The sequence below is a fragment of the Sciurus vulgaris genome (genome assembly GCF_902686455.1).
Source record: "Sciurus vulgaris genome assembly, chromosome: 3".
NCBI lineage: Eukaryota > Metazoa > Chordata > Mammalia > Rodentia > Sciuridae > Sciurus > Sciurus vulgaris.
The window spans coordinates 54078492-54092642 of record NC_136463.1 but is presented as its reverse complement, the minus strand read 5'-3'; the positions used below and the strand labels follow the sequence as shown (position 1 = coordinate 54092642).

General features: G+C 45.7%; 1 protein-coding gene across 7 annotated transcripts in view; it reads left to right on the top strand.

Annotated features, from left to right (window-relative positions):
* DNAH2 (dynein axonemal heavy chain 2) overlaps positions 1–14011 on the top strand; it is a 104236-nt gene extending 90225 nt beyond the window's left edge. For 5 of the 7 annotated variants that reach the window (XR_013762760.1, XR_013762761.1, XR_013762762.1 and 2 more), the window contains 13 exons: positions 157–301; positions 442–641; positions 2178–2304; positions 5167–5353; positions 5547–5695; positions 5797–5980; positions 6185–6375; positions 10368–10559; positions 10731–10915; positions 11160–11388; positions 11459–11610; positions 11736–12698; positions 13030–13446. Coding sequence is in view for 2 of the 7 variants with exons in the window: in XM_079133236.1 (XP_078989362.1) it covers positions 157–301; positions 442–641; positions 2178–2304; positions 5167–5353; positions 5547–5695; positions 5797–5980; positions 6185–6375; positions 10368–10559; positions 10731–10915; positions 11160–11388; positions 11459–11610; positions 11736–11850; positions 12522–12698; positions 12797–12871; positions 13030–13180; positions 13303–13457 (2614 nt within the window). In the remaining 5 variants the exon portion in view is untranslated. Of the gene's footprint in view, positions 1–156; positions 302–441; positions 642–2177; positions 2305–5166; positions 5354–5546; positions 5696–5796; positions 5981–6184; positions 6376–10367; positions 10580–10730; positions 10916–11159; positions 11389–11458; positions 11611–11735; positions 12699–12796; positions 12872–13029 lie in introns of those variants that run through there. The other 2 variants (XM_079133236.1, XM_079133235.1) reach the window with 2 other exon arrangements.
* Positions 14012–14151: the final 140 nt, after the last annotated feature.

The following is a 14151-nucleotide window of genomic DNA, read 5'->3' as shown; positions in this document are numbered from 1 at the left end:
TCTTGCCTCTTCCACTCCCTGCCCCATTGGTCTGTTCCCAGCTGGTCCAATGTTCTACCCACAGGCAAAGCTAGTATCCCAGGGGCCTGATGATTCCCTTCTCTCCAGCTCAGTACCCAAACCCCTCAATCCATGTGCCTTTTGACTTCCCCCTAGGTTGTTGAATGAGGCCACAGGCTCCCTGTTAGATGACGTGCAGCTGGTGAACACCCTGCAGACATCCAAGATAACTGCTACTGAGGTGACCGAGCAGCTGGAGACCAGTGAGACCACGGAGATCAATATTGACTTGGCCCGCGAGGTAAGCTCCAGCGCCCTCCAGCTGCCCCTGGCTAGCCAAAAAGCAACTCTGATGATGTTGTCTAAAGGCCTTTTCCTTCCCTGAGCACCTGCTGCATGCCCTGCCCCTCTGTGGCCCTGATTCTGTCCTTTCTGATGCAGGCTTACCGGCCGTGTGCCCAGCGGGCATCAGTGCTGTTCTTCGTGCTCAATGACATGGGCCGAATCGATCCCATGTACCAGTTCTCACTGGATGCCTATATCAGCCTCTTTATCCTCAGCATTGACAAGAGCCATCGAAGTACTAAGCTGGAGGACCGCATTGACTACCTGAATGACTACCACACCTATGCTGTCTACAGGTCTGACGGTCTGCTCCACATGAGCAAGGCAGGAGGCCAAGTGACTGGCTCTCATCCTTCTCCTCAGGCTATTTCTAGCAGAGTACTTTCCAAGACCAACTTCTTTGGTCCCCTGTTCTCCTCTCCTTAGACTTTTCCTGGGAAGCTCATCTGCTAGAATCATCTATGTGTTGCTCATCCTCAGTTTTACTCCCTTACCTCTCCCTTGCACTTCGGATGTGGACGTACATCTGCCTACTACACCAGCACTTCTCTAATGCTAATTCACACATAAAGCACCAGAGGTCCTGTTAAAGTACAAATTTGGATTCAAGAGATCTGCAATAGAGCTTGAGATTCTGCGTCCCTATCAAACTCCTAGAGGATCCATTGCTTCTGGTCTGTTGATTACATTTTGTGCAGCAAAGTACTTGAATTCTCTATCTGGACATTCTACTGACCCCTCAAGTTCAACTTGTTTCATATCAGACTCAAAATCTTCCCTCTTCCACCAGGGTCATCTCTGAAAGGCACCAACACCCACCACCCAGTCATCCAAGTCAGAAACTGGGAGTTATCCTTGACTCCTCCTTCTCAGATCAGTCACCTAGTTCTGTTCATGAATATTTCTGCAAACCATTTTCCCCTGCCCTGCCTCATTCTCCTCATTGACTACTATGACTGGGCCTTGATGCAGATCTTCATTATCTTTCTTTCTTAATTTCACAACAGTCCCCTGACAGGTCACCCTGCCTTTCAATTTGTCCCTCTCAATATGTCCTCTCAGAACTGCCAATGTGAGCCTTCCAAATGCACAAGCTGACCCTGTCACTCCTGGCTTAAATTCTTCAGTGGTTGTCTCTGGTGTATCTCTGGTGGCCCACAAACCCTCTGTGACCTGGCCTCCACCTTTCTCAGTTTCCCTCTTCCCCACCTCACACCAGCTGTCCTGGCAGCACTGCCTGTTCCTGCCCCTGCCCCATGCTCTTCTCACCCCTTGGCTTCTGCCTATACTGTGAGCTCTCCTGGAAGTGCTCACCTCTCTACCTGACCCACATTACCCAATCAACCTGCTGTTGCCCCTGTAACCACCAGATAGGGCTGGGAGTCCCTGACCTGTATTCCCTTAACACCCCTGCCACACCTCTTTATAGTGCTCAGCACACCTTCCTAACAAACGACTTCTATGTCTCTGTGTCGAAGCATGAGGTCTCCTGATTCTGCTGTGACCTCCACAGGGACAGAAATGGAGGCTGACTCATCTCTGTGTCTTCAAGACCTCTCAGAATGCCTGGCAGGACAGTTGGGGGAAAATCAATATTTTGGTTCTTAATAGGAACTGAGTGCCAAATTACCAGTGAATTCTGGGGAAATCATGCCATCTTTCAAGGCCCCACAGTGCTTGGCTGTTGCCAGGAGATTTGGTTTAAGTTCTAAGGCCTTTCTTCTGTGTAAGGCTTTCTGTTCGTAGGATCTTTATTCAGTGAGCATTTGTGTTGGGCATCCCATCCCCACTTCATCCCACGTATTCCATCTACCCTTGTCCTCTTCTCCCAGGTACACCTGCCGTACCCTTTTTGAGCGCCACAAGCTACTATTCAGTTTTCACATGTGTGCCAAAATTCTGGAGACTTCTGGCAAGCTCAATATGGATGAGTACAACTTCTTTCTGCGTGGGGGTGTGGTGAGTAGGGCAGAGGGCACATTTCAGCATGGGTGACCAAGGTTGGGGATGAGGGCAAGTGTGATAAGGACTCTGGACTCAGAGGGTAAGGCCTAAGGCTTCAGCATGTGAGCTGAGAAAAACCATGCCAGAAGCAGGTACACACTGGACTTGTGGGGGTGACTTGCCATGCACCCTCTGACATGCAGTGCAGACTGGGCTTTGGGGCACCTCTCACCTATGATCCACCTCTCACCCGATGCCTATGATCATGCCACTATTTTGCTGCTTCTCTGGCCACTCCTTTCCCAGCCTTCATTCCATGGTCACTATCACAGTCTGTCCCTTGCAGGCATCTCTACCCTTTTGTCTCTCCCTCTTTTGTGTTGCGTTTGCTTGGCAAAACCACCACTCTGCTAGATCCAGCTCCTCTTTCCTCTCTGACCCTGTGTGTCTCAGGCAGCTGAGCATGACCAGAGAAAAACTTACCCACACTGACTAAATTCTCTTTAAATCTGTGATCATGAGCTTCAAGTGGACTTTTAAAGCTGCTGGACAATTTTGCTGTTTTCCCCTCCCTCTAGTATAGCAGTTCATTTTTTTTAAGTTGCCTTCCTTTCATCTCTCATTTGGATTCTAGCAACAGCCTTCCAATACCCTCCCACTAAGCTCTCAAATCAGCAACCCCAGAGGGCCTTTTAAAGTGGACACCACTGGAGAGGATGCCCCACAACTGATATCTCCCACTGTCCAGCTGCACAGGCCTCGTTAACCTCCTCCATAGCTCTGGCACATCTCATCTTAGGCCTGTGCACTGGCTGTGCCCTGTGTGCTGGGAAACTATTACTCCAGGTATACACTTGGCCCTCTCTTACAAGCCTTACCTTAAGGAGGCCTTCTCTCTCTCTCTCTCTCTCTCTCTCTCTCTCTCTCTCTCTCTCTCTCTCTCTCTCTCTCTCTCTTTCTGGGGATTGAACCCAAAGCCACTAAGTTTCATCCCCAGCCCTTATCTTCTTATTTAATACTTCATACTACCTCTTAGCACTTCCAATCTCCTTTACCCCTTCAACCTATTCTATTTCTTCTTGAAACTGCCATCTTTAATGTACTAGATAATTCACTTGTTACATTTTTGGTCAATAATCTACCCACAGGTTCCTAATCCTATGTTGGAAAATAACCTCCTCAAGGGCATAGATATATGTCTGATTTGTTCAGTGACATATTCCAACTACTTAAAACACTTAGAACAATAAATATCTTTTCAAAAATTGGGCACAGAAGTTGTCCTAGCTACTCAGGAGGCTTGAGTGCAGGAGTTCAAGGCCAGCCTGGACACCATAGCAAGACTCCATCTTAAAAAAATTGGTAAAAAGAATGAATACAGAAAAGAATGAAGGAATGTGTGAATGAATGTGAAACGGTTTATGCTTAGTAGAGTAAGGTCACTGATTAGTTATTAAGGTTGAAGACATTACCATCAAACCACCAGAGGGCGACAGCTTCTTAGAGTTCAACTGTGACAGTTGACAGTAGTGGATCCTAACTGCAGACCATCCCATTTATTCCTGGGTAAAGAATTCCCATCCATCTTGGATTCCTGTGTTCATCTCATTCACTGTATTTCATGTAAGACCAGTTTTGGCTTTCTTACAAAGAAGAGGGAAAAGAAGAGGAGGAAGAGGAAAGAGGAATGGAGGGAAGGGAAGAGAGGGAAAAAAAAAAAGAATAGAGAAAGGGGAGAGAATAGATAACATCAAGATATACATTATTTTTAATGGACAGCAATTGCATATTTTTTTCCGACATTTTTATTGGTTCAAAATGAGATTTGTTGGTACATATTTGTACACGCATACAATATAACAATGTAATTTGGCCAATTCTAGTTACTTTCTGTAACCTTCATGGTCCCTTTCCTCTATTGGTCTCTGTTTGATTTTTATGAGATGCACTCCAACTTTCTTTTCCTTTTTCCTTTCTAGTTTCTGCATATGAGAAAAAACATACAATCCTTGACCTTCTGAGTTTGACTTATTTCATTTAACCTGGTGGTCTCTAGTTCCACCCATTTTTCTGCAAATAACATAATTTCATTTTTCTTTATGACAATAAAATTCCATTGTATATACATACCACACTTTCTTAATCCATTCATCTGTTGATGGACATGTAGTCTAGTTCCATTGTTTAGTTATTGTGAATTGTTATTGCTACTATAAACATGGGCATGTATGTATCACTACAATATGATGACTTTAATTCTTCAGGGTAAATACTGAGACATGATATAACTGGGTCATATGGTGGTTCCATGCCTAGTCTTTTGAGGAAACTCCATACTGATTTCCGTAATGGCTGTAGTAACTTACAGTCCCACCAACAGTGTAAAAGTGTTCCTTTTTCTCCACATCCTCTCCAGAATTTATTATTTGCATTCTTTTTTTAAAATTCATTTTTATTGTAAACAATGGGATACATCTTGTTTCTCTGTTTGTACATGAAGTAGAGGCATACCATTTGCGTAATCATACATTTATCTAGGGTAATAGTTTTTAATTTGTTCTGTTATTTCCCCCCCACACACACCTCCCACCCCTCTTATCCTTCTATAGAGTCCCTCCTTCCTCCATTCTTTCATTTGTATTCTTGATGACTGCTATTCTGATGGTCATGACATAATTTGACAGTATTATACATATTTATGGGGTACATTGTGACATTTCAATACATATATACAGTGTGTGAAGATCAGATCAGTGTATTTGGCATATGCATCCCTTCAAACATTTATTTCTTTGTCTGGGACCATTCAAAATCAATAACTCTTCTTTTGAGGTGTTTTCATCATCAGTCTCTTATGCCTCTCTTCTTCTTCCCAAGGTCCTGGACCGGGAGGGCCAAATGGATAACCCATGTACTAGCTGGCTCGCAGATGCCTACTGGGACAACATTACAGAGCTGGACAAACTGACCAACTTCCATGGACTCATGAATTCCTTTGAGCAGTATCCTCGGGACTGGCACCTGTGGTATACCAGTGCTACCCCAGAGAAAGCCATGCTGCCAGGTACCCAGGCCTTAGAACCTCCCCTCCTTGCCCTTCTCCTTCCCTCCATTCAGCTTTTGTTTGCCCTTCCCTTTATTCCTCCTCCCTCTTCCCAGCTCCCCTCCACTGGTTGCCTTCCCTGCAGGTGCCTCTTTGTTTAGATTCTGGGTCCTTTCAGACTCCCTCCCTCTGCATTTATTTTCCTCATCCCCAGGTGAATGGGAAAATGCCTGTAACGAAATGCAACGAATGCTGATCGTTCGCTCCCTGCGCCAGGACCGGGTGGCATTCTGTGTCACTTCTTTCATCATCTCCAATCTTGGCTCCCGCTTCATTGAGCCGCCTGTGCTAAACATGAAGTTGGTCAGTGGCTCTGCCTCTGGTGCTGTGTTGCGGTCTCCTCAATCTCACTCTCTTGCTTTGGCTCTGAGGCTTTCTGTCTTAGACCATCCTTGTGCTTCCAGGTGATGGAGGATTCAACTCCACGATCCCCGCTGGTCTTTATCTTGTCTCCAGGAGTGGACCCCACCAGTGCCCTGCTCCAACTGGCAGAGCACACAGGCATGGCCCAGCGCTTCCATGCCTTATCCCTGGGCCAGGGCCAGGCCCCTATTGCTGCTCGGCTCCTCCGAGATGGTGTGATTCAAGGTCAGTGTCCATGTCATCTTTCATACCCATCCTCAGCCCTGGTCCTCTGACCCCAATCACAGTACTGTGACTGTAGCTCCCGCTTTTCCAGAAGGCCCCAGGAGACGAATATTGGACACTACCCCCACTGCCACCAGGGGGAAAGAATAAGTATAGGTGGGGCTTAAGGAATGTTTCCCCCCTGACTCTAGCATATCCTTACAGGACATTGGGTGTTCCTGGCAAACTGCCATCTGTCATTGTCTTGGATGCCTAATCTGGACAAGCTGGTGGAGCAGCTGCAGGTGGAGGACCCTCACCCTTCCTTCCGTCTCTGGCTCAGCTCTAGCCCCCACCCAGACTTCCCAATCTCAATCTTGCAGGCTAGCATCAAGATGACCACAGAGCCACCAAAGGTATGGGTGGCTGTAGAGAGCTAGTAACATCAACTTGGCCATCTGGTCTGCATTTCCTCTTGATGGCATCAAAGAGAGAGAGATCTTAACTTTAACAGTAACACAACTTTGTTTGATTTTATTGTATTCTAAAAAAATTGTTTCTCTCTTCTTTGTGCCAAACCCTTAGAACATAACAGTAGCATCTAACATTTCTTGAGTGATTATTATGTGCCAAGCACTTTTCTGAATTCTTTACATTTGTTAACTCATTTAATACACATATACACACATACCATCAGTTAAGAACTGTCACCCCCAATTTACAGATAGGAAATTGAAGCACAGAAAAAGTGAGTAAGTATTCCAGAGCCAGAATATGGGTAGTTGTGTTCCTAAATTCTTTTCTTGTGGGGTGGGGTAATGGGGATTGGATCCAGGGGCATTTACCACTGAGCTACACTCCAAGTCCCCTCTCTTTTATATTTCGAGATCTCCCTAAGTTGCCAGGTTGGCCTCAAATTTGTGGTCTTCCTGCTTCAGCATCCCAAGTAGCTGGGATTACAGGCATGGGTCTCTATGACCAGCATAGTTTAGTTTCTTTTCTTGGGGTGGAGGTTGGGTGCTAGGGATTGAACTAGGGGTGCTCTACCACAGAGTTACATTCCTATTTATTTATTTACTTTTTTTGAGGTAAGGTCTCTTTAATTTACCAAGATGAACTTGTGATTGTGATTCTCCTGAGTCCTGGAATTGCAGGAGTGAGCCACCATGCCCAGCCCAAATTCATTCCTTTACATTGCAGAAACTTCCTGCTTCCCAACATTTCCTTACATTCCCTTCCTAAATTCACACTTCCTGGATTCCCAGTCTCTTTTTCCTTCCTTCTCTCTAAAAAATTTTATCTCCAATATTACAATCTCACTATTGAAATGCAATGATACTGATCTTTTAAAATCTGCTCATGTCACTACTTCCCACCCACATACCCCCTAGTAAGCTATTTTGGTAGCTTTTTATTGCTCTTCCTTGAGATCAAAATCCTTTTGGTACAACGTGTGAAAAGCACAAGGACCAGCTTGTCACAGTTACTCTACAAAGAGGTACTCTAAACACATTTCACACATTTATCATTCTAACCCTCCTTGCACACCCAGGGTAGTTGACACAGTTGACTGTCCCTGGCTTCTCTGACACAGTACTCTTGTTTCTCCATCTGTCTGTTGACACATCATTTATTACTTCTGTGTTTCTTTCTCCTCTTTGCTTCTGGTCTTATCTTAGGACCTGGTCCTCTGATCCTAATCACAGTAGTGAATTTAGGAAGGGAATGTAAGGAAATGTTGGGAAGTCTTGATTCCTGACTTCTCTCATTCTACATTTCCTCTTCTCACAAGTTCATGGGGGAAATTGTCCTTTTTATGATTTCAACTCCAATTCCCATCTCTGGCTCCAATGCCAAGCTCAGTTCCTGGTCTGAATTGCCATTCAATTAAAAAGCATTTTCTTTTGTCACACCAGGGCTATAAACCTCACACTCTTAAAAATGAGATATCAGCTCCTTCACCATAGTGTACATTCTCTTCCCATTTTTGTTACTCAGTGGTAGAGCATTTGCCTAGCTTGTGCAAGGCTCTGGGTTCAATCCCCAGCAACACACACACGTCCCTACAAAGCACAGCCAGTTGCCATTTTAAGGTATGGTTCTACAGAATATTCTTAGATTACTTCCTGCTATCTCATCTTTTTTATTAGATATTAAGTAGGTCATATTTGTGTCTACTTAATACAAATATTTTTAAGATATATGCAAAATATAAAGGGTCACGATTCAAGAATATCTGTGTGTTCATCAACCTTCTTTTTTCTTAATGCTGGGCATTGAACCTAGGGTCTTGCACATGTTAAGTATAGGCTCTACCACTGAGCTACATCCCCAGTTCTGTAATTTTATTTTGTTTCCACATGGATAACCAGTATCATTTATTGAATAGTTTATAACGATCCTTCTGATCCATAATGCCTGCTCAGCCTTAAGTCATGCTTCCATTTATGTATGGGTTTTGGGGTTCATTTTTCTGTTCATTGGTCAAGTTTTTTTATCCTGGGATCAATATTATGGTCTTAATTCCTTTACAGATTTATAATGATTCTCAATAACTGGTAAAGCAAATTCTCTTAACTTTCTTCAGGCTATTCCTGGCCTTTTGTTCTCCAACATAAAGTTTAGAATTAGCTTATCAAATTCCCCCAAAAAAGGTCTATGGATCAACTGGGGGGAAAACTGACATCTTTAGAACAGTGAACTTCCTAATCCATGGAATACAGTATATCTTGCCATTTTTAAATTTCAATAACATTTTGTAATTTTCTCCATAAATATTTGTATATTTTAATTAGATGTGTTTCTAGTTACTTTCCATATTTTGATGACATTGTAAATAGCATTTTTTTAAATCACATTTTTTTTTTGTTACTGCTATCCAGTATTCTCACTTTGATTTTCTCATTGCTCTATCCTATTGATCATAGATAATGTCTTTTTTAGGGTCCAGGGATATAGCTCAAAGATAGAACATATGCTTAGCATGCATGGGAACCTGGGTTTAACCCAAGCACCAAGAAAACCACTGTTTCAACATATCAACCATCTTGCTGGGTATTATGGTGATGCATGCCTGTAATCTTAGTGACTCAGGAGGCTGAGGCAGGTTAGCAGGTTCAAGACCAGCCTGAGCAACCTAGTAAGACTTGTCCAAAATTAAATAGGGCGTGGGGTGTATGGGCGCCTCTGGGTTAAATCAATCCCAGTATCACAAGGGTGGGGAAAAAGACATCCTACCCTTTTTTGGGGGGCAGGGTGTACCAGGGATTGAACTCAGTGGCACTTGACCACTGAACCACATCCCCAGCCCTACTTTGTATTTTATTTGGAGACAGGATCTCACTGAGTTGCTTAGTGCCTTGCTGTTGCTGAACCTGGCTTTGGACTCAGTGATCCTCCTGCCTCAGCCTCCTGAGCTGCTGGGATTACAGGCATGCGCCACGCACCCAAGTCCGGCTTCAAATGATCATTCTTCTTAACACCACCTATGCATTTGCATTTGACTTCATCCAGACTCATCCTCTTATTTTCTTCTTTGGGCCTTTATTCTATCTGTAGGGAACCAAGATCCTCCTTTTAAATCTAATCATATCCTACTCATTTGTAAGACATAGTTCAATTCCTAATTTGTTCACAAAGCTTGATAAATCCAGTTACACAGATGTTCCTCCTCGATGATAAACAATGGCCTTTAAATCTATAGTGAACCTTTGCACTAAATTCTGCACATTTTTATTAATCTGCACATTTTGTTACATGGGGTTAGGGGCATAGTTTTGTGGTAGTGTGCTTGCCTGGCCTGTGCAAGACCTTGATTTCAGTCCCCAACACTGAAAAACAAAACAAAACAAAACAAAAACCATTGTATCGGGTATGGTGGGGTGTGCAGGAAGCTGAGGCAGAAGCATCAAGAGGTTGAGGCCATCCTTAGCAACTTAGTGAGACCCTGTCTCAAATAAAAAGTAGAAAAGGACTGGGGATGGTAAAGCACCCCGGGTGGTTCAATTCCCAAGTACAAAACAAAACAAATAAACAAAAAACCCAAAAAACAACAAAAAAGTTGCATATATTTGCCTTTGCTTTCGTTCATATTTTCTGATACTCCCAAATTGCATTCGTTGGTCTACCTACTACCTTTGAGAACATCATGGCTAAGAGAATCAAATGTGGAGGGACAAGCCACTGGTCCATACAGTGCCCATGTATGAATTAGATAGAAAAAGGTACCTAACCTTGTAAATGAGTACACACTTTGACATGCAGATCAAGGACTAGATTTCAACCTCATTCACCTCTTAAGCCCGTGCCTTTGTGAAGTGAACAACCTCCACAACTGTACATGGTTGTGCTAGTGTCTAGGCTAGGCATGATATATGTCATCATACCCTCTGTACTTCATTGCCCCCAGGGACTAAAGGCCAACATGACACGTCTTTACCAGCTGACGTCAGAACCACAGTTTTCCCGTTGCTCTAAACCTGCCAAATATAAGAAGCTGCTGTTTGCACTCTGCTTCTTCCACTCTGTATTACTTGAACGCAAAAAATTCCTGCAGCTTGGCTGGAACATTATCTATGGCTTCAATGACTCCGATTTTGAGGTTTGTGCTAGCCAGGGGTCCCTCACCCCAGTCCTCTTTCCTTATATTTCCTGCCACACAGCACCCCTTGGAAATATTGGCTGACAGAAAGCCTGTGTTAATAACCCTACTAGGAGAGATCCTGTCATAACTGTGTGTGGGGCTGGGGGCTGGGGTTGGGAAAACGCACAGGTGTCAGAGAACCTGCTGAGTCTCTATCTGGATGAGTACGAGGAGACGCCCTGGGATGCACTGAAGTACCTCATTGCTGGTGTCAACTACGGTGGACACGTCACAGATGACTGGGACCGGCGTCTGCTTACAACCTACATCAATGACTATTTCTGTGACCAGTCTCTATCAACTCCATTCTATCGGTAAGAGGAAGGTGACATTGAGCAGGGGACAAAAGGACATAGACCAAATGGCAAGTATTGGGGGCAGAGGAAGTGTTTGAGGAGAGAATATGAGACTGAGAGAAGACAGAGTCCGTAGGACTTGGGAGAGAGAACAAGAGCCAGGAACTGGACAAATAGGACATGCATAGGGACTGGGGATCTTGGTCTGGCATAGAAGCCCAAGTTTCAGTGACATGGTGACAATTATGCTGTGGCTCCCCAGGTTGTCAGTCCTAGAGACTTACTTCATTCCAAAAGATGGGAGCCTGGCCTCTTACAAGGAATACATCAGCTTGTTGCCCAGCATGGACCCTCCTGAGGCCTTTGGTCAGCACCCCAATGCTGATGTGGCCTCCCAGATCACAGAAGCAAGAACCCTCTTTGAGACTCTGCTTTCTCTGCAACCCCAAATCACACCTATCAGTGCTGGTGGCCAGACCCGGGAAGAGAAGGTAGGATCAGACAGACCCCTGCTGGGGAGTGTTGAGGAAGAGAGACTATGCTGAGCTCATGCTTCCTCAGGTCCTTGAGTTGGCTACTGATGTGAAGCAGAAGATCCCCGAAATGATTGACTATGAGGGAACCCGAAAACTGCTGGCTCTCGACCCCTCCCCACTCAATGTGGTCCTTCTGCAGGAGATTCAGAGATACAACAAGCTCATGGAGACCATCCTGTAATATGAAGAGGGGCTCTGTGGAATGGGGGAAGGGGTAGGGGAAAGGCCTTCACCCCCTGGCTGGGATGGCTCTCCCTGGCCCGGTCATAGTTATAACACTCCACCCACTTCATCCTGCTTAGGTTCTCACTGACAGACCTAGAGAAGGGCATCCAGGGCCTCATCGTCATGTCAACAAGCCTGGAAGAGATTTTCAATTGCATTTTTGATGCCCATGTTCCTCCACTCTGGGGAAAGGCAAGATTATACCACTGTTGATCAAACCTGTGCTAACCAAGAGCTCTCCTCTCAACCACACCCCCAACTTCTGATCCTAGGGAGGGCAAGAAAGGTTGAAGTTGGAATGTGGCTCTACGAGTCACTCACTGTGCACAACTCATTAACTTACAGACTTACTCAGGGCAAGTTACTAACCTCGCCAAGTATGTTTCAGAGATTCCCAGTACTGTGCATAACATTCAATAGGTACTTCATTAATAGTACAGATTGAGATTTCCTAATCCAAAATTCTGAAATCTGAAATGTTCCAAAATCTGGAACTTTTAAAGTGCCAATATGATGCTTAAAAAGTTTGATTTTGGATTTTCAGACTAGGGATGCTCAACTGGTAAAGTCTGTGCAAATATTTCCAACAAACATTCTCCAAAACCTGAAACACTTTTGGTCCCAAGTATTTTAGATAAGGGATGCTCATCCTGAACTGAGGTCACTGTTATTAATTGTTGTCATTTTCTGCTTCTTTCCTGGAAGTTGGCTTTTGGGGAGTGTTGCCCAACTCTTTTGGAGAGTTTTTGGTTGGAGAGCAGAGGCTGATACCACATCGTGTTCTCATAGCTGCTCCAGGTGTTCAAATAAGATTCTGAATGAGTGATGGAATGACTGAGCACATGCACTGCCTCCTCCTCCAGGCGTATCCCTCACAAAAGCCACTGGCTTCGTGGACCCGGGACCTGGCCATGCGTGTGGAGCAGTTTGAGCTGTGGGCAAGTCGTGCGCGGCCTCCTGTGATCTTCTGGCTCTCTAGTTTCACCTTTCCCACTGGGTTCCTTACTGCTGTGCTGCAGTCATCAGCTCGCCAAAACAATGTGAGCAATGTGGAAAGGATGAAATGGAAGGGATGCTGGGGACATGTATTTTACTCTCCTCTCTGGGGGCTTCCCTTATTCTCACCTTCAACTCTCAGATTTCAGTGGACAGTCTCTCCTGGGAATTTATTGTTTCCACCGTGGATGACAGCAACCTAGTGTATCCACCCAAGGTGGGAACTGGATAAACTTTGGGCTCTGAGAAGAGGGTTAGGTGGAGGAGGGTGGTGGGAGCCAAAATGAGAAGTCATCGGAAGAGAAGGGAGGACAGAGGAGTTAGGTCAAGGGTGCTGGCAACTTAGGGTCCAAACCTACTCTCATCTTTCCCTAGGATGGTGTCTGGGTTCGGGGCCTTTACCTGGAGGGTGCCGGCTGGGACCGGAAGAACTCCTGCTTAGTGGAAGCAGAGCCCATGCAGCTGGTCTGCCTTATGCCCACAATCCACTTCCGACCTGCAGAGAGCCGAAAGAAGAGCGCCAAGGGTGGGACAGCTCCCTGAGGCCCGCCTACCCCATTCCTTGTCTGGACCCTAACCCATCCCAGGTTCCAGGGGCTCTCCCAGGGGCTCCAGGAGTCTGATTGCTTTTCCTCTCTTTTCCCTCAGGCATGTACTCTTGTCCCTGTTATTATTATCCCAACCGGGCAGGCAGCTCCGACAGAGCCTCCTTTGTTATTGGCATTGACCTAAGGTCTGGGGCCATGACTTCTGATCATTGGATTAAGAGGGGGACTGCTCTACTCATGAGCCTGGACAACTGAGGCGGCTTCCTTTTCTTCCCAGCTTGAGAGTGGGCTGGGAACTCTGGGAGCCAAGATCAATAATGCGCCTTAGACTGAGGTTGAATCTCACCAGCAGGCTTTTTTGACTTAGCTGAATCTGGCATGTGACCGGGCCCTGGAGATATGTAGTGGTTTTAGCCATAAAGGAAGAAGAGTTGTATAGGAGCTCTGTGCAGTAAAACATCCGGGAGCACAAGCCCTAAATGTCTTCATAGAATGGTGGTGATTTAGAGAGGGGAGGAGTCCGGGGCCCTAAAGAAGACCGGAGTTACTTGTGAACTCCTACTATAAGGGGAAAGGAGCATGGAACAAGGGAAGTGGGGAGGCCTTGAGAGGAAAGGAGGTGTGACTTTAAACCAATGAGCAGAGCGATGGAGCCTAAAAAAGGGTGTGGCCTAAACCTCGGGACAGGACATAAAAGGGGGCGGGGCTTACATAGGAAGGGCGCGGGATCCGAATGGAATAGGGGTTTGACAAGCGGGTATCGGGGGTGGACCCAATAAACTGCATCCCGAACCCGGAGCCCTGCCCCCGCGTATCCTACCCAGCACTGGCGCTGGGCGACAAGGGCCCGCAGGGGGCGGGGCGGAGCCGGAGAGGGACTTCAGCGCGAGGGGCGGGACCACAAGAAGGGGGCGGGGCTGGGAGGGGGTGGGGGGGTGCGAGTGTTTGT